Below are 17491 nucleotides of genomic sequence, written 5' to 3'. Positions count from 1 at the left end.
CTACTAATAATAAATATCATTCTTCTAGACTTTTAAATCATTTAAACTTTTCGACTTTTGTTTTGGATTTTTCATTAGAAGCTAATATTTCTTTCCCCGCTCGTTGAACTTACTTTTTAACATGTTGGAAGGATCAGATATATGATTTTTCCATCAGAATAATCAAAAGTAAAAAAACTGTTTGAAAGTACAGAAATTTCTTTCTACCCTTTCCTCATAACTCAATCTTTTAGTTTTAACGAATAAGTGATGGTTCCCTCGAATTCTGTCGTAACATCGTAATATGTACAAACTATTATCATTTTTTATTTTTTGCGAATTTTAAGCGTGCTCTTGACAGGGTGCAAAAATTTGATTAGACAAAGTTTTAGCTAACATGGCGTTTCTTTGCTGCTCACATGGGTACCCGTAGTTGGGTAGTGATCCCTTAGAGCTATCGCTTGTGGGTACCTTTTTTTGTTCAAGAAATATATTAGTAATCACCCCTGTCATAATACGAGCTAAATGACTATGACTTTACTTTTGGTTCAAGAGAAATATAAAGTTTTGTAATAACATCAAAACTTTAAATAACATGAAGACTATTTACTTGGCAGAACTACTCAATTGGTATTTTTCCGTACAACGTATTCTCTGGTTTAAGTTGATTAAGAGAATTTAGCAATGCGTTAAACAGGTGGAATAATGGAACATGATATTTTTTAACAACTATAATTAGTATTGTGATCACTGCTTGTTCTACCTTGTTGATATCTTATTGGTTGGATTGCCACAATACTAGTAACACCAGAAATTCGGGATTAAAGAAAAAATAAGATATTCAGTTTTCATTTTAAGGTTCTACCGCATTGACTTCACTCATTAGTACAGCCCAATTGTTTTGATGCAATTCCCGAGTTATTCGGCCGAATTTAATAAAGAAGAAAGAAAAAGAAATCAAAACTCAAAACTTGTAAAAATTTAATGATGACCTACTTGATTTTACAATAGTAATTGAAGTTGTTTCTATTGTCAAGTTATTCTTTTAGGAAATCAATTCATTGTTACGCTGTGCCCATTCCTTAAAATAATGACAGAATTAATCAATTCGGATCCGGGATATCTTTGCAATTCAGTTGCCGAGAAAATTTTCCAGTATAATTACTTAATCAGAGTATGTTAAAGTATGCATCTGCGATGTCATTTTATCCAATGGATACATGAATTGAAAAACTTGAAACTAATTCGTGGCTTCAATATTATAGATGTTAATATGTGTATATGAAGCATATCTGTGGAGAAAGAGGTCCGAAAAATTGGATTTTTGTCCATTCATTCGGGAATTTCTGAATTTGATACTCAAAAATTGTAACCAATAATAAATAGAAATTATGTTATGTTGAGATCTGTGTTTGCAACATTCTTCGATATAATTAACAGTTAAAACTAGTATAGATGATTTTTTGTACAATTTGGAGTTGATTCTTGACCAAAAAAAAGCATATTACTTAAATTTATCTGTCATTTTAAACCCTGAATGTGTCAACTTTAGTGAGTTTTTATAGCTTTTCCATTTACACTCCAACTCTGGTTTCAATCCATTGGAACCCTGATAAGTAGAAAATTTATGACATGGATCGTAAGATAGTTAACTTCAATTTGGTATTTGAACGACCTGTTACTATTCAATTGGGATTTTATATAAGCGATGCGAGAACTGAGATTTTTGCTTTTTCCAGTTATTTTTTTTCTTTTTCTTAGATAAGTATCACTCCTTGATCCCACACATCACAAGCACAACATTTTTTGAATGTCTCAACAGCCATGGTTCAGAGGGCCAGTTTGTGGGACCGATAATTGTCGATCAAGATTGTTCAGAAGTCAGGATGGTCTTACTATTTGTCAATTTGGTCATGTGTTGGAAGGTGCAGTTGAAATCAACGATGAGCCCGATGTTGGAGGTATGGTTCAAACAAGAAGAATCAATACAGTTGCTGTGGATGAAAGAGGGCTTATGTCAAGTGTGGCTCGATCTACTAGTCAAGCTGCAAAGAAGACACAAGAAAGATTAAGTGGGGATGATGCATTAACCATGTACCATAAATGTTTACAACTTCTTCTTAAGCATGAGTTGAAAAGATTTATTGAATTGTTTTTTAGTGATGGGATAAAACAAGACTTGATTTTAATAGTGAAAAGAAATTGGGTCAGACTTCTATCAAATAATGAGAAACATATGGTTGATACGTTGGATTTAATTTGCCTTGTTTATATATCTGCATTGGAGTTACAGGCCTATCCCATATATATCCCTGATTTATTAGAGAACATTAAATCAAATAATATCCCTTACATCAGAACTTTGCACTTAATTCCAAAAGAAATGTTGGACCAACTACCTACATTATACCATAATAGATTGCAACCAGTTTCTTTACCAGAGAATGGACAGATCTTCAAGAGATTACAAAATACTGGAAGTTGCATAACCAAGGGATGTCTTTCAATACAATTGAGTTTTTACTTTCCATTCTTGTTCAAACTTTTATCAGAGCATTTCTTACTACCCAATGCAATAGATTTATATATGAAATGTTTCAACATTTTAAAATCTAAACCTTGTTTTGAAGTGGATTTTTCTCAAAAGAAGTTTAACTTATTGGTACTGAATTTTCCTGAGATTTATATCTCTTCAGTGGTGATGGCGGTCATTAGAGAAAATTTTCGTAAAGTAGACAAAATCGAACTTTCACAATGGTTAAAAGAACTAGATGATTTTGACTTAAACAATGAATATAATTCAAAGGATAGTCGGTTATTAGATTGGTCTGATGAGAAGGTAGACAAGTACTGTGATTGGATTTATGATCATATCATTCCAAAGAAATCAAAACTAGATGAGCATAATAATAACGAAACATTGACGACTATGGAGAAACGTTTATTTCAAATATTCAATATTGAAAATGATAACAACATGGGGGATAAGGACGAAAGTGACGAAACACCAATGTACCAAGCTTTAAGGAAGATCATGGACAAGCAAAACGCCAACCCTAGTGTTGCCAGCCTTCAAGATCTAGATTCTAAGCTAGATAGCAAGTTTGCAGGTTTATTAGGATTGTAGAAATTTAATAAATTTTTCATTTTGGTGGGACGTGCTTTAAATTTATCTGTGGGGGACATGATCCCGCTCACTATTTTTTTTTGATTCTTTGGGCCTATTCCGCATCGACTCGGATCCTTTTGGGTAATTTGGTTAATTAACTTTTGGAAAATAAGCGCTCATGTTGTGGGAAAAAAAACCGCTTACAAATTAAGAAATCAAAACTATCAACGGTTTTAACTTACCTGAAGAAGAATATTCTTTCCCTAAAAGCCACGATAGCTAAGTTGGGGAGAAAAAAAAAGTCACCACCAATTGAATTATTATTTTTTCATATCATCAATTGCATAGGTTTAACGTAATTCTAAAGCGCAATGTCTGGTTCAACACACGGAATTCAAATTGCCATTGATAGAGGTGGTACCTTCTGTGATGTTATTGCTAAAATCCCAGGACAAGAAGACTATGTATTCAAATTATTATCTGTTGATCCTCAAAATTATAAGGATGCACCTACTGAGGGAATTAGAAGAGTGTTAGAAAAGGCAACGGGGGAAAAGATTCCCAAAGGTCAAAAATTAAAATTGGATCAGATTCAGAGTATTAGAATGGGTACCACAGTTGCAACAAATGCATTGCTTGAAAGAAAGGGTGCACATGTTTTGCTTGTGACCACTAAAGGGTTTAAAGATGTTTTGGTTATTGGAAATCAAACTAGACCACACATATTTGATTTGACAGCTAAAAAGTTGGGACATTTATATGATCAAGTATTGGAGGTGGACGAAAGAGTAACAATTGCGGGATTCTCTGAAGGTGGTGGTGATAAGTTAAAGATTGATGTTAATTCAGACCCTGAGTTGAAAGAAAGTTTGACTGGAGATATCGTTAGGGTTATTAAGGAGCCTAACTATGAAAAAGTTGGCGAAGATTTACTCAAGATATATCATGAAGGAAAAATCAAGACAATTGCTTTGTCATTACTTCATTCTTACTGTTATCCAATTCACGAGGCTAAAATTGCATCTATTGCAAGGTCAATTGGTTTTGATGTTTCTGTCTCTCATCAACTTCAACCAATGTTAGGTTTCGTTAATAGAACTTCGTCAACTGTAGCGGATGCTTACCTTAGCCCAGTAATCAATGAATATGTTTCTAATTTTGGTGAAGGTTTTGAAGGTGGGTTAGATGCATTTGGCAACAAATTGTTGTTTATGCAGTCAAACGGTGGTTTGTGTCCGTGGTATAAATTCACGGGACTTAAAGCGATTTTGTCAGGACCTGCCGGGGGTATTGTCGGATATGGTGAAACCTGTTTTGATGATGTCTCCAAGAAAGCTACAATTGGTTTTGATGCTGGTGGCACATCCACCGATGTGTCAAGATATGCAGGTAATTTTGATCTCATTTACGAAACTGTTGTTAGCGAAGTTAGTTTGCAAACACCTCAGTTGGATATTTCCACTGTAGCTGCTGGAGGTGGATCTATGTTATTTTGGAAGAATGGTATGTTTGTCACGGGCCCCGAATCTGCGGGTTCTGATCCCGGTCCAGCATGTTACAGAAAAGGTGGTCCACTTACTGTCACTGATGCTAATTTATTCTTAGGTAGGCTATTACCAGACTTTTTTCCAAAAATTTTTGGTCCTAACCAAGATCAGCCATTAGACTATGAGTTAACTGCTCAAAAGTTTAAACAATTAACTGAAGAGATTAACAAAGATAAAGCTTCTGAAGGTATCGCATTGACTCCTGAGGAAGTCGCTAGTGGGTTTTTAAAAGTTGCCGTAGAATCAATGGCTAGACCAATTAGAAATTTAACTGAGGCAAAAGGTTTTGAAACTTCTCAACATAATTTAGCAAGTTTTGGGGGTTCTGGTGGCCAATTTGCGGTTTCCTTGGCCAAAAATTTAGGGATTTCAAATGTTGCAATCCATAAATATTCCTCATTATTATCTGCATATGGAATTCAATTAGCTGATATTGTGATTGAGAAACAATTACCAACATCCTTTACATACTCCAAGGATAATTTTGTATCAATTGATGGAATAATCAAACAGTTGGTCGACCAAGCATTTGCAGATTACAAAGATCAAAATTTGACAAACTTTGAAACTGAATTAGAAATTTTGTTAAACATGAGATATGTTGGCTCCGACACGCATTTGCTTATTCCGGTCACACGAGGAGAGTATGATGCCGATACGAAGTTCATTGCTAGGCATAAGTCTGAATTTGGGTTTAATTTGGACAGAAATGTTATTGTGGACGATGTACAAGTCCTTTTACATGTTCAATCAGACGATAAAGAGGTGGGGAATCCATTTGAAGAACTTTCGAAACTTCAAACTAGAGAACTTGTGGAGCCATCTAACATTCAGAAAAATATTTACTTTGAATCATTTGGATGGTTATTGTCGAATGTTTACTTGTTGCCTGATATGCAGAAGGGTAAAATAATTGAAGGACCTGCTATTATTATTGATGATACTCAAACTATATTAGTCGAGCCTCGTTCAAAGGCAGCAATCTTGTCAAATCATATTTTAATTGATGTCGAACAAGAAGAAAAGCCACAACTTTCAAAAGAAACCATTGACCCGATCCAGTTATCTGTATTTGGTCACAGGTTCATGTCCGTTGCAGAACAAATGGGTAGAACATTGCAACAAACAGCTATTTCTACAAACATTAAAGAAAGATTGGATTTTTCATGTGCTATTTTTGATAAGAATGGTTCTTTGGTTGCTAATGCGCCACATATACCAATTCACTTGGGTTCTATGTCTTATGCAGTGAAAGCACAGATTGATTTGTGGGAAGGAAAATTGCAACCAGGTGATGTATTGGTTTCAAATCATCCTATTGCTGGTGGATCCCATTTACCAGATATAACTGTTATTACACCTGTATTGGATGAGAATAATAATCCAATTTTTTGGACAGCATCGAGGGGACATCATGCAGACATTGGATCCATTGCTGCTGGATCGATGCCACCTAATTCAAAGACAATATATGATGAAGGAGCTGCGATTGTCACGCATAAATTGTGCTCCAAAGGTGTTTTTGACGAGCAAGGCATTACAAAACTTTTACTCGAAGAGCCAGCTAAATATCCTGGTGGGTCTGGAACTAGAGCGTTAAGTGATAATTTGTCTGATCTTAAAGCCCAAGTTGCTGCCAATTATAAAGGTATCAATTTATTGAAACGATTAGTCGACGAGTTTACATTTGATGTCATTGATCTTTATATGGAAGGTATTCAAGCGACTGCAGAAATAGCTGTCAGAAATTTATTAAAATTAGCATTTAAGAAATTTGGTGGAGCCTCTATGAAAGATGTTGAATATCTTGATGATGGTACTGCTATCGCTCTTACTGTGACGATTGATTCAGAATCTGGATCTGCAGTGTTTGATTTTAGTGAATCGGGAGATGAAATTTATGGTAATTTGAATGCACCAAGCGCAATTTTGTACTCTGCTGTGTTGTATGTGTTGAGATGTTTAATTAGTACTGATATCCCATTGAACAGTGGATGTTTGAGACCTATAATATTCAAGACTAGAGAAGGGTCGATTGTGTCTCCTTCTCCTGATGCAGCTGTTGTTGGTGGTAATGTTGAAACAACACAAAGAATAGTTGATGTGATGTTGAAAACCTTTCAAGCGGCAGCTGGTTCACAGGGTACTTGTAATAATTTCACTTTTGGTACAAATGACAAACAAAATGGTGTATCATTTGGTTACTATGAAACTATCTGTGGTGGTTCTGGGGCTGGTCCAACTTGGGATGGTCAGTCTGCAGTTCAATGTCACACGACTAATACTAGAATGACTGATACAGAATTATTTGAAAAGAGATATCCAGTTTTAGTGAAGGAATATTCTGTTAGAGAAGGATCTGGTGGTGATGGTCTTCACAAAGGAGGTGATGGAGTTATCAGAGACATTGAGTTCTTGTACCCATTGGAAGTCTCCTGTTTGATGGAAAGAAGATCGTTACCACCATATGGTTTAGGTGGAGGGGAAGACGGTTCTCGTGGAGTCAATTATTGGTACAAGAAACTGGATAATGGTGAATATCATAAGAAATCATTAGGAGGTAAATGTACTGTTAGAGTTGGAAAGGGAGATAGAATTGTGATTATGACCCCAGGTGGTGGTGGATTTGGCGTTATTGATCATGAAGTAAATTATCCAATTAAGAGTTTGCATCCAAGTGTTTTAACTGGATCTGTTGGTCTTAGAACAATTACTCAAGAAACGAACTAATAAGTGTGCGTATGGTCAGTCTTTATATTTGTACTATATTATTCATGATATTACAATGAAATGTATTGCAGTAAATAAGAATATATATTTATGTACTTAATGGATGCAGTATATATACATTCGGATAGAACACATAGACATTATATTTAAAAACAATGGCCATGTAGGAAGTGTGGGCTATGATTCTAACTACAATTATGATTTATACGGATTTCAAACAATCTTTTTATCGATATACACATTTTGATTCTTGGGGAATGACATTAGTTTATAATCATGAACTAAAGAAAGTACTGTGTACCTCTGAATGGAAATGGGCTATGAAACTCACTATCAAAGTAGACTTTCCTGGTGATGCAAAACTTATTGGAATAATACGAATCTGAAATCGAAAACTAAAGCAAAAAGAAAGCAAAAGGTAAGCTACCAAAAAAAAGATGAGGGTTCTGTGGATATTGCAACAAAATTAGAAACTTTAAACAACATCAAAATTTAAAATGAATGCAAATTATTTAATCTGATAACTCTTCACCACGGAAATAATTGGCACTTTGAAGTGCTTGTCGAGGCGTGTGACGAAGAGGAAATGATTTTGGAACCTTCAAGGGAATTTTTACTAGAATGTACATCAAATGATTGAAGTCAATAGAAGGGTTTCTTTTGACGATTTTCAACACTTGATGGTTGAGCCATGGGTATGAGTTCCAAGTGGAATATCTTAAAATTTCAAACACCGCTGATCCAGAATAAAACAGAAGATATGGTAATGACGTAAACAACGATATCTGTGCCAGTAATTCTTGCACACTTTCAGGTTTTGGTGAGTCGTGAACACGAGACATATTTCTTTTAAGCTCTCTTTTCAAATGAGCTAATCGCTTTGACGATTCACAAGGAGTATTTTGTCCATGAGAATGTTGACGCAAAAACCATACCTTGAAATGCTTGAGTGATTTGAAATGCAATTCGTCACGTCCAAGAAGTGTAACTATCGGAACTGATTTGTCCATTGTGGACTTATACAATTCAGTTGTAAGAAGTGTTGAGTTGAATGGAGATGAATGAAGTTCTGGTCCTATTTGGTCAAGAATTTGAGGAGCCAGCATCGTAAAATCAATACGTGGAAAATTATAATGTGAATTGTTCGACTTGAATGCTGCCAAAAACATGAAATACCGAGTCTGAAATTTATTGTAAAGGTATTCAAATAACGAATTATTAACTTCTGGGATCAAAATACGATTTCTTTGACTGCGACCTTGGCTATTCATTGTCAACATAAATATGCTTTGCTTGGATCTTTGCGCATGATTATGAGAAACCACGGCCCCATACATGAGATACAGCAACAACAAAATACCCGCCGTGATGCTTCGTCCAAAATTCTGGGATGATAATGAAATAACATCATATAAAAATTTTACCACTGTAGTACAACTAACCACAATGATTGCAACACAGAAGACAAGAGTGGATATCCCTATTTTCAAAATGAAACCAAAAGCTTCAATTAATGTCCATTCGTGAGCAGTGGATACAAAGTAAGATAATCTTTCAGACGCATAATCAAGAAAGGCTTGTTGGTTCATCAAAAGTTCCGTCTTTGGAGGAACTTGTAACAATTCTGGAAATATCTCCGACATGAGAACGCCTAAAAGTGATATAAACATTACTACTTTAAAGCCAAAGTACAACTCTTGCACGTAGTTCGGGTATTCTGTAAGCATTGTATATATAGCTACTGTAGTCACGGATACATGTAACAAAACCAAACAATTAATAATCAGATTTCATAAAAGGTTTAAGAAAAAGAATTTGGAATCAGAAAAACGTTGAAAGGGACTGGAATAAGATGTGTACACAAAAAAAAAATTAAAGTAGTGCATTGTGACGAAATCGATGTTACAAATGGTAGCGGTTCCCCTGGTCCAGCTTAATTTTGTATGTTCAAAGATCCGAAAGAAAAAATGGAAAACAAAATCTTATTTGGTAAACTACAACCAGAAAACCAATTCTGATTATTAAGCATTAAACTAAACTATGGGTGAATCTTACGTTAGCAAGTCTTTAATAAATGAAATACATGAAGAATACATTCATAAAAATTTTCCAAGTACCCAGAATGCGGCCATTAGGTCCGATGAATTTGAAATACTTCTGACGATTAGATACGACCCAAACCTTACACCAGTTTCCCCATTGACATACAAAGATGTAACGATACAGAATTTCTTTCTTTTGCCTGAGCACACTGCTCGAATAAATTTTACCGTTGATTTCTTTCATTTACTATATGGGACTTCTCCAGATTTTGAAATCACTGAACTGTTTCTATTTGAACAACTAGTAAAGGCAATCGAACTGGAAGGCAAGTCTGTGTTGTATTCATATAAGCTTCGCTTGTTACTCAAATTAGACGGTTCAGCAAAAATCGAGGTTCATCAAGTACCAGATATAGGTAATTTATTAGGTGGAATTTTTCCAGATATTGAAACAATCCCAGAAGAGCTTGAATTCCTCAACCACCATCCCGATTCCGAAGAGGCTGTTGTTTGGGATTTGTATATTGATAAGAAACCGACATTGGTATCACCGTTCACTTCCTTCAAAACTACGAAAAGAGACGCTTATACTGAATCTAGAGGCATCTTACCAGGTTTGAAACCTGGGAAGGAAGAAGTCATACTTTATAATACTCAAAACAACGTCATGGAAGGTAGTATCACCAACATTGCAATTAAAAGAGAATCAGATGGGAAATGGGTAACTCCTTTGTTAAGTTCGGGGTGTCTTTGTGGGGTAACAAGACATTTTTTATTGCGAAAAAAGTTCATTGAAGAAGATACCATAAATATAGAGAAATTACAACCTGGAACTGAACTCTTGTTAATGAATGGAATTGTTGGTGTTGTCAAAGGAATTATTGTTAAATAGCTCTGTGCTTAAGTCTCTATATTACAATACAAACAAGATCTATTCTATTAATTTCTTAATTTCAGCGTCAGTATATCCCATTATGTACATGATGTCCAACAAACTCTTTGTATTCAAACAGGCTGGAGCCAACTTTTGGACCTTTGGTTTAGCATTCCATGCGATACCAAAACCACCAGTGGCCATCATTTTCAAATCATTTGCTCCATCACCGACTGCCACGGCATCCTTTGGATCAATATTGTGTTTTTCTGCAATTTCCAACAACAATTCTGCTTTCTTTTCTCCATTAACTATTGGTCCAATAGTGGTACCATTCAAATGATTAGAATCGTCAACTCCCAAAGTATTGGCAAAGGCATAATCTAAACCTAATTTCCCTTTCAAGAATTCTGCTAATGGGATGAATCCACCGGAACAAACACCTAATACTATTCCCAACTTTTTCAATGCCTTGCACAATTCTGGGACACCGTTGGTGACTTGGATCTTTTCTTTCAATTCTTCCCAAATGGAAGTTGCATCAATTCCTTTTAATAATAACACACGTTCAGCTAATGATTGATTGAAATCCAACTCACCATTCATTGCTCTGGTAGTGATTTCGGCAACTTTATCTTCGATATCAGCATAACTGGCAATCAACTCAATAACTTCTTGATAAATCAACGTAGAGTCCATATCAAAAATAAATAATTTCTTGTTTTTCCTAGTAGACTGCTCTTGAATAATAAGATCAAAAGGCTTCGAAATAGCATAATCTTTGACAATTTGTTTTGCAGTTTCGAAATCATTAATGGAGATAGTGTAGTCATATGCACGTGGAGATAACTGTTTGGTTGAAGAAATTTGTGAAAAATTCTCAATCAGAAATTGTTCAATGTTTTTGAGGGTCTCTTGATCAAACTGAGAATCATCATGTGAGATCGCTGTAAGAATGTAGGACATGGTAGTAATGTTGTTAAATGACTTGTTCCCAAAGTAACTGAAACCAAACAAAACTGAAGAAAAAAAAAAAGAATAGGAAAATTTTTCGATCGACTTTGATAAAATTTTACAATTATTTGGTTTTGTGTTATCCAAGAAGATTAGTCAATAACACATACAGCAAGATATTAACTTTGACTCTGCGCAATCAACAGTTAGCTGTATATTTCATGTGTTACGATCAACCTAGCTAATATCGGGTACAAATTTAGAGTTCTATAGTAGCTGGACCTACATTGTATCTTCAAATAATCATCAAGAATTCAATATCATTACTTTGAAAATTCCAGTGGATCTCCTTTAGAGACACAGGAATGAAATCACAAATAATTATACTAACTTTGCAACCAGAACAAGCTTATTTATCACAACGCGAATGGAGAAATCATATATTTCCCTGGAATCCTTATACCATACCGGTCCCACGCTACAAATGAATAGGTTGGACTTCACCAAGTGTACTAACACACGACTTATTTTTTAGTGCTACTGGTTGTACTACTGTCTTGAAACCTGCTGAATCTACTCCATTGTCTGCCTTGTACCTTTCCCAATTGTTGGTTGAAGCCGGTATGCCAAAGGGTGTTGTCAACATTGTTCCAGGTTTCGGTGCCACTACTGGTGCTGCTATTGCCAGCCACCCAAAGATTGACAAGGTTGCTTTCACTGGTTCTACTGCTACTGGTAAGGTTATTATGAAATTGGCTGCTGAATCCAACTTGAAGAAGGTTACTTTGGAATTGGGTGGTAAATCCCCAAACATTGTTTTCAACGATGCCGACTTGGATAAGACTATTGATAACTTGGTTGTTTCTATCTTCTACAACTCTGGTGAAGTCTGTTGTGCTGGTTCCCGTCTCTTGGTTCAATCTGGTGTTTACGACGAAGTTGTTGCTAGATTCAAGAAGGCTGCCGAATCCCTTAAAGTTGGTGATCCATTTGAAGAAGACACTTTCATGGGTTCCCAAGCTAACGCTAACCAATTGGATAAGATCTTGAAATACATTGAAGTTGGTAAGGAACAAGGTGCCACTGTTGTTACTGGTGGTGCTAAGGCTAGTGACAAGGGTTACTTTATCAAACCAACCATTTTTGCTGATGTTAACAAGGATATGAGTATTGTCAAGGAAGAAATCTTTGGTCCTGTTGTCACCTTGATCAAGTTCGACACTGTTGAAGAAGCTATTGCTTTGGCTAACGACTCTGATTACGGTTTGGCTGCTGGTATTCACTCCACTGACGTCAACAAGTGTATTGATGTTTCTAACAGACTCAAGGCTGGTACTGTTTGGGTCAACACTTACAACGACTTCCATCCAATGGTTCCATTCGGTGGTTTCAGTGCTTCCGGTATTGGTAGAGAAATGGGTGAAGAAGTCTTGAAGGAATACACCCAAGTCAGAGCTGTCAGAATGAAACTTAACCCACTTCCATAAAGTTGATACTGGTATATCTACATAGTGTTTTTTATGTTTTAAGATAACGAGAAGAATTAAAAAAAATAATAAATTATTACCTATTCGATATGTTTTTAAAATGTTGTGAATTGATTGTAGGATGGATGAATCAATAGATGCGGCACAGTCATGGTACGGATTGAAACGATGGTTAAGTGGTATGTTAGTAATATAAAGAGTATGGGCCGCCCTAGGGGAGGTGCATTCAGATGGCTCTGTGGTGTGTAATCGAAGTGAGGTGGTTGAATGTATATTATGCAAAATCAACAAATCACCAACAGTGAAGTCACCATCATTTGAAACCTATCAGTTAGATCTGTCAAATAATTGGTTATAACAAGACATAACAGCTATACGGTGCAATATCTGTGAGCTCCCTCTATCTAATTTCCACGATAATTGATCCCAAACTATGAGACTATAAGTTGTGAGCTATATCTCAAGCACACTAATGGCACATTTTCTTAACCCATAAATTACATTTAGACAAATCTATTTCTAGTTCTATAAAAAAAAATATACATGTTCTCATATATCTTACTCTTCTAATCTCAAATCATACTCACTTAAACCAATTTTTGAATCTAATTTTTTAAAATTTTTCATATATGTTTCTCTCTTTTTTTCGGCAATTTCATTCATTTTTGGCCAGTAGACTTCATGGATATACTCGAAATCCAACATACCATTAAATTCTTTATCCAACTGCTCCTTTGGAACGAAGTTTTCGAATGGTTGATCGTATATGGTTTTCAGTCTTGTATATGGATCGATAAATGGACCAACAACTTTGAAAAAAGTATATCCTATCCAAGGAATATTGGTAAACAAACCCCTACCAAGTCTCTCTGGGTAATGACTCTGTAATATATGCAAACATTGCTTAGAGATTGACAAGGATGGGAATTTTGAAGATAAATTTAATTCAGCTGGAGCTGCTTTGAAATCAATTAACAAAGCTAAACTATCTTGTCCTGGAGGCATGTATTGAATAACCCTTTCAAGCATGAAAACCAAATGTTGAACTTGTCTGAGACTAGCAGAGGTATTCTGATAACCATTGCGCAAGTAGAGACATGGTCTGTTATCAAGGTCATATCCAACAATCAAGTTTTTCCCAGTCTCATTCTCAGCTGCAACCAAGTCAGCAGTAAGAAGTTTAGTTGGATCTGTATGGCCAGGAACATTGATGACACCAAAAGTTCTTCTCCATACTATTGTATCTTCAATTCTTTCTATGGCGGCATCTAATTTCCACTTTGTAGCTCTCAAGAATCTCAAGAAACATTCCTTAGTTAACCACGCTAATTCTTCTTCCAAAATGGGATGTGTTGGCGCGTTTGGTTGGTCGTTCACAGGTATATCTTTGGTGATATATTCTTCAAAGTGTGCCAATATGCTATCATACTTTTCTTGTTGTTCTTCATCGAGATCAAAAACTTGACGCTTGATTGGGTTAACCGGTTGCTCAAAAGGCACATGACACTTGATTAAGCTACTTTTTTTGGAAGTGGAACTTGCAGTTGTTGTTTTAGATGACACCGAGATAGAATCGGCCTGTAACATCTGTGATGAAGATTCGGATCTATCGTCGTCGTCGCTTCTCTTGAAAAATCTCTTCATGCTATAGTCTTATTGCAAGTGGGGGAGTTTTAAGTCAAGAAGTAGATTATAATAATTGAAAAATAAAAAAAAGAAAAACTGAAACAAAGAACAACAACAACAGCAAAAAAAAAAAAAAATTGAAATGAGAATCTTCTACCACCAATTTAGCGGAAGGGGAAAAATTACAATTATCCGAAAGACACCACGAAACAGAAAAGAAAAAAAAAGGAAACGTTAAATATTACTTAAGACCAGAGTAAATAGTATTCAAGGTAACAACTATAAATACTAAGAAAACTTTTGTTCATCCTTTTTTTGCAATCATGCCAGTTCAAGTTTTAAACAAGTCCCAAAACTTAGAAGCACCGTTCACACAAGATTTTATATCAGATTTAGTGGAGCAACATGCTAATCTTACATCTAAAAACTTAATCACCAAAGTTGCTGAAAGCTTGAAAGAGAAATCTTCAAAACATAAATTTATAGTACAAGCAACAGCATTGCACAGTGATGACACATCCTTTGATTTGAAAATCCAATCCGATTTTGTTGCTTTGTGGGATCCGAAGAAGGATGGTTGCTTCACTTTAAAGGTATCGCAAGAGGGTGGAGTTGAAGCAAGTACACTTATTACCATTTATTGGATATCTATTTAATCTAACATACTCGATAAAATTTCCAACTTTCCATTCAATTTTTTCAAATCTGACGTTGATATGTTTAACAGTTTATTTAGTTGTTCAAGAATAGCCCTAGTATCTTCATCTTGGTCTGGATCAAATTCGTAGGTACTATTTGATTGTAAATATATATCATCTGGTTTCTTGTCATATTCAATGAGATTTAATTCTTCATGTATGTCATCAATATCACTATCCAATTTGAGCTGATGTCTTTTCAGAGTTTGTTTGAATTTTTGAAGATATTGCAAGTCCAGTTGGTGAGATAACAACATCTGATTATAATGATCTTCCAACTCTTGTAATTGCTTAAGCTCTGCCAGTAGATAAGTCTCCAAAGCTGTTTTTTTTCTAGACACAGAATCATAACTTAATACATCCTTAATTTCGTTTGCTTTTATTCTTACTTTAGTATTATACATGGAGTTTGGTGGAGGAAGATTGGTCTGATCTAGACGCGCTTTGAAGGATTCTGGGTTAGATTGATTAATCCAAGCGGTTGTGAGTGTACGACTAGCTTTGCTTACATCTGATTCCTCTTCAAGTGTTTTCAACAAAGCAATATTAAGCAATGAATCCATTGATTGGGAATTATGAACATCTAAGGGTTGCCACAACTTTTCAATTATTTTAGTTGATATTCTTTGTTTACTAATGATATTTTGTAGATTCAAGGGTATGAGTGCTTCATTATCAAATGGAAGCTTTCTCTTTTTAAGAGATGGTTCATCATTCGTTATGTCTATATGTGAATTTTCTAAAGGGATATCTGAGATTTCAGTTGGCGAACTTCCAGCCATTATTTTTTATGGGATATAAGTAGCTGTTGTTTTGATTTTATGTTCTTTTTTTCTTTAACAGAAAGATTTATTTTACTTTATAATTTTTCGTCCACGCGACGAAAGATGCTCAATGCGCCGTACCAAGAATAGTAAAGTATTAGCAACTGTCTAAACAATGGTATCGTCAGTCATGACGTATATTTTTCTTAGAATTCATTCAAATTGACCAAGTTGTAGAGGCATTATTGACAAGTGCATTCAACCACCTCACTTCGATTACACACCACAGAGCCATCTGAATGCACCTCCCCTAGGGCGGCCCATACTCTTTATATTACTAACATACCACTTAACCATCGTTTCAATCCGTACCATGACTGTGCCGCATCTATTGATTCATCCATCCTACAATCAATTCACAACATTTTAAAAACATATCGAATAGGTAATAATTTATTATTTTTTTTAATTCTTCTCGTTATCTTAAAACATAAAAAACACTATGTAGATATACCAGTATCAACTTTATGGAAGTGGGTTAAGTTTCATTCTGACAGCTCTGACTTGGGTGTATTCCTTCAAGACTTCTTCACCCATTTCTCTACCAATACCGGAAGCACTGAAACCACCGAATGGAACCATTGGATGGAAGTCGTTGTAAGTGTTGACCCAAACAGTACCAGCCTTGAGTCTGTTAGAAACATCAATACACTTGTTGACGTCAGTGGAGTGAATACCAGCAGCCAAACCGTAATCAGAGTCGTTAGCCAAAGCAATAGCTTCTTCAACAGTGTCGAACTTGATCAAGGTGACAACAGGACCAAAGATTTCTTCCTTGACAATACTCATATCCTTGTTAACATCAGCAAAAATGGTTGGTTTGATAAAGTAACCCTTGTCACTAGCCTTAGCACCACCAGTAACAACAGTGGCACCTTGTTCCTTACCAACTTCAATGTATTTCAAGATCTTATCCAATTGGTTAGCGTTAGCTTGGGAACCCATGAAAGTGTCTTCTTCAAATGGATCACCAACTTTAAGGGATTCGGCAGCCTTCTTGAATCTAGCAACAACTTCGTCGTAAACACCAGATTGAACCAAGAGACGGGAACCAGCACAACAGACTTCACCAGAGTTGTAGAAGATAGAAACAACCAAGTTATCAATAGTCTTATCCAAGTCGGCATCGTTGAAAACAATGTTTGGGGATTTACCACCCAATTCCAAAGTAACCTTCTTCAAGTTGGATTCAGCAGCCAATTTCATAATAACCTTACCAGTAGCAGTAGAACCAGTGAAAGCAACCTTGTCAATCTTTGGGTGGCTGGCAATAGCAGCACCAGTAGTGGCACCGAAACCTGGAACAATGTTGACAACACCCTTTGGCATACCGGCTTCAACCAACAATTGGGAAAGGTACAAGGCAGACAATGGAGTAGATTCAGCAGGTTTCAAGACAGTAGTACAACCAGTAGCACTAAAAAATAAGTCGTGTGTTAGTACAAAAAATCCTTGAGAAAAATCTTGCGCGCACCTGAAAAAAATTATGATGCGCGTCTGAAAAAAAAATCCGTTTTCTAACCAAACTATTGGTTTTCATGAATTTGAGCTACCTGACCTTATAAAACAATCAGTTTTAACTCAATTCAACGGAGACTTGATTAGATACATACAGAACTGG

The 17491-nt window shown here is 35.6% G+C and overlaps 12 protein-coding genes across 12 annotated transcripts; 6 read left to right on the top strand and 6 right to left on the bottom strand. All coding sequences in view use genetic code 12, as the record gives it.

Annotated features, from left to right (window-relative positions):
* Window positions 1-1789: 1789 nt before the first annotated feature.
* CTRG_01341 (uncharacterized protein) lies at window positions 1790-3106 on the top strand (the record flags this gene model as incomplete). Its single annotated transcript, XM_002546989.1, has 1 exon — window positions 1790-3106. The coding sequence occupies one exon, from the start codon at window positions 1790-1792 to the stop codon at window positions 3104-3106; it is 1317 nt and encodes a 438-aa protein (XP_002547035.1).
* Window positions 3107-3459: 353 nt separating this feature from the next.
* HYU1 (5-oxoprolinase) lies at window positions 3460-7365 on the top strand (the record flags this gene model as incomplete). The annotated part of the gene is made up of 1 exon (XM_002546988.1): window positions 3460-7365. The coding sequence occupies one exon, from the start codon at window positions 3460-3462 to the stop codon at window positions 7363-7365; it is 3906 nt and encodes a 1301-aa protein (XP_002547034.1).
* A 512-nt stretch (window positions 7366-7877) lies between these two features.
* CTRG_01339 (uncharacterized protein) lies at window positions 7878-9092 on the bottom strand (the record flags this gene model as incomplete). Its single annotated transcript, XM_002546987.1, has 1 exon — window positions 7878-9092. The coding sequence occupies one exon, from the start codon at window positions 9090-9092 to the stop codon at window positions 7878-7880; it is 1215 nt and encodes a 404-aa protein (XP_002547033.1).
* A 313-nt stretch (window positions 9093-9405) lies between these two features.
* On the top strand, window positions 9406-10299 carry CTRG_01338 (aminodeoxychorismate lyase; the record flags this gene model as incomplete). The annotated part of the gene is made up of 1 exon (XM_002546986.1): window positions 9406-10299. One exon carries the CDS (start codon window positions 9406-9408, stop codon window positions 10297-10299), a length of 894 nt encoding a protein of 297 aa, XP_002547032.1.
* A 39-nt stretch (window positions 10300-10338) lies between these two features.
* On the bottom strand, window positions 10339-11247 carry SER2 (phosphoserine phosphatase; the record flags this gene model as incomplete). Its single annotated transcript, XM_002546985.1, has 1 exon — window positions 10339-11247. The coding sequence occupies one exon, from the start codon at window positions 11245-11247 to the stop codon at window positions 10339-10341; it is 909 nt and encodes a 302-aa protein (XP_002547031.1).
* Window positions 11248-11759: 512 nt separating this feature from the next.
* CTRG_01336 (aldehyde dehydrogenase) lies at window positions 11760-12602 on the bottom strand (the record flags this gene model as incomplete). The annotated part of the gene is made up of 1 exon (XM_002546983.1): window positions 11760-12602. The coding sequence occupies one exon, from the start codon at window positions 12600-12602 to the stop codon at window positions 11760-11762; it is 843 nt and encodes a 280-aa protein (XP_002547029.1).
* CTRG_01335 (aldehyde dehydrogenase) lies at window positions 11859-12722 on the top strand (the record flags this gene model as incomplete). Its single annotated transcript, XM_002546984.1, has 1 exon — window positions 11859-12722. The coding sequence occupies one exon, from the start codon at window positions 11859-11861 to the stop codon at window positions 12720-12722; it is 864 nt and encodes a 287-aa protein (XP_002547030.1).
* Window positions 12723-13280: 558 nt separating this feature from the next.
* On the bottom strand, window positions 13281-14366 carry PDR17 (Pdr17p; the record flags this gene model as incomplete). The annotated part of the gene is made up of 1 exon (XM_002546982.1): window positions 13281-14366. The coding sequence occupies one exon, from the start codon at window positions 14364-14366 to the stop codon at window positions 13281-13283; it is 1086 nt and encodes a 361-aa protein (XP_002547028.1).
* A 305-nt stretch (window positions 14367-14671) lies between these two features.
* On the top strand, window positions 14672-15004 carry CTRG_01333 (uncharacterized protein; the record flags this gene model as incomplete). The annotated part of the gene is made up of 1 exon (XM_002546981.1): window positions 14672-15004. One exon carries the CDS (start codon window positions 14672-14674, stop codon window positions 15002-15004), a length of 333 nt encoding a protein of 110 aa, XP_002547027.1.
* Window positions 15001-15828, bottom strand: CTRG_01332 (uncharacterized protein; the record flags this gene model as incomplete). The annotated part of the gene is made up of 1 exon (XM_002546980.1): window positions 15001-15828. One exon carries the CDS (start codon window positions 15826-15828, stop codon window positions 15001-15003), a length of 828 nt encoding a protein of 275 aa, XP_002547026.1.
* Window positions 15829-16335: 507 nt separating this feature from the next.
* CTRG_01331 (aldehyde dehydrogenase 9) lies at window positions 16336-17199 on the bottom strand (the record flags this gene model as incomplete). Its single annotated transcript, XM_002546978.1, has 1 exon — window positions 16336-17199. The coding sequence occupies one exon, from the start codon at window positions 17197-17199 to the stop codon at window positions 16336-16338; it is 864 nt and encodes a 287-aa protein (XP_002547024.1).
* On the top strand, window positions 16456-17298 carry CTRG_01330 (aldehyde dehydrogenase 9; the record flags this gene model as incomplete). The annotated part of the gene is made up of 1 exon (XM_002546979.1): window positions 16456-17298. One exon carries the CDS (start codon window positions 16456-16458, stop codon window positions 17296-17298), a length of 843 nt encoding a protein of 280 aa, XP_002547025.1.
* Between the last annotated feature and the right edge of the window lie 193 nt (window positions 17299-17491).

The sequence above is a fragment of the Candida tropicalis genome (genome assembly GCF_000006335.3).
Source record: "Candida tropicalis MYA-3404 genomic scaffold supercont3.2, whole genome shotgun sequence".
Taxonomy (NCBI): domain Eukaryota; kingdom Fungi; phylum Ascomycota; class Pichiomycetes; order Serinales; family Debaryomycetaceae; genus Candida; species Candida tropicalis.
This window is presented reverse-complemented; position numbering and strand designations above follow the sequence as displayed.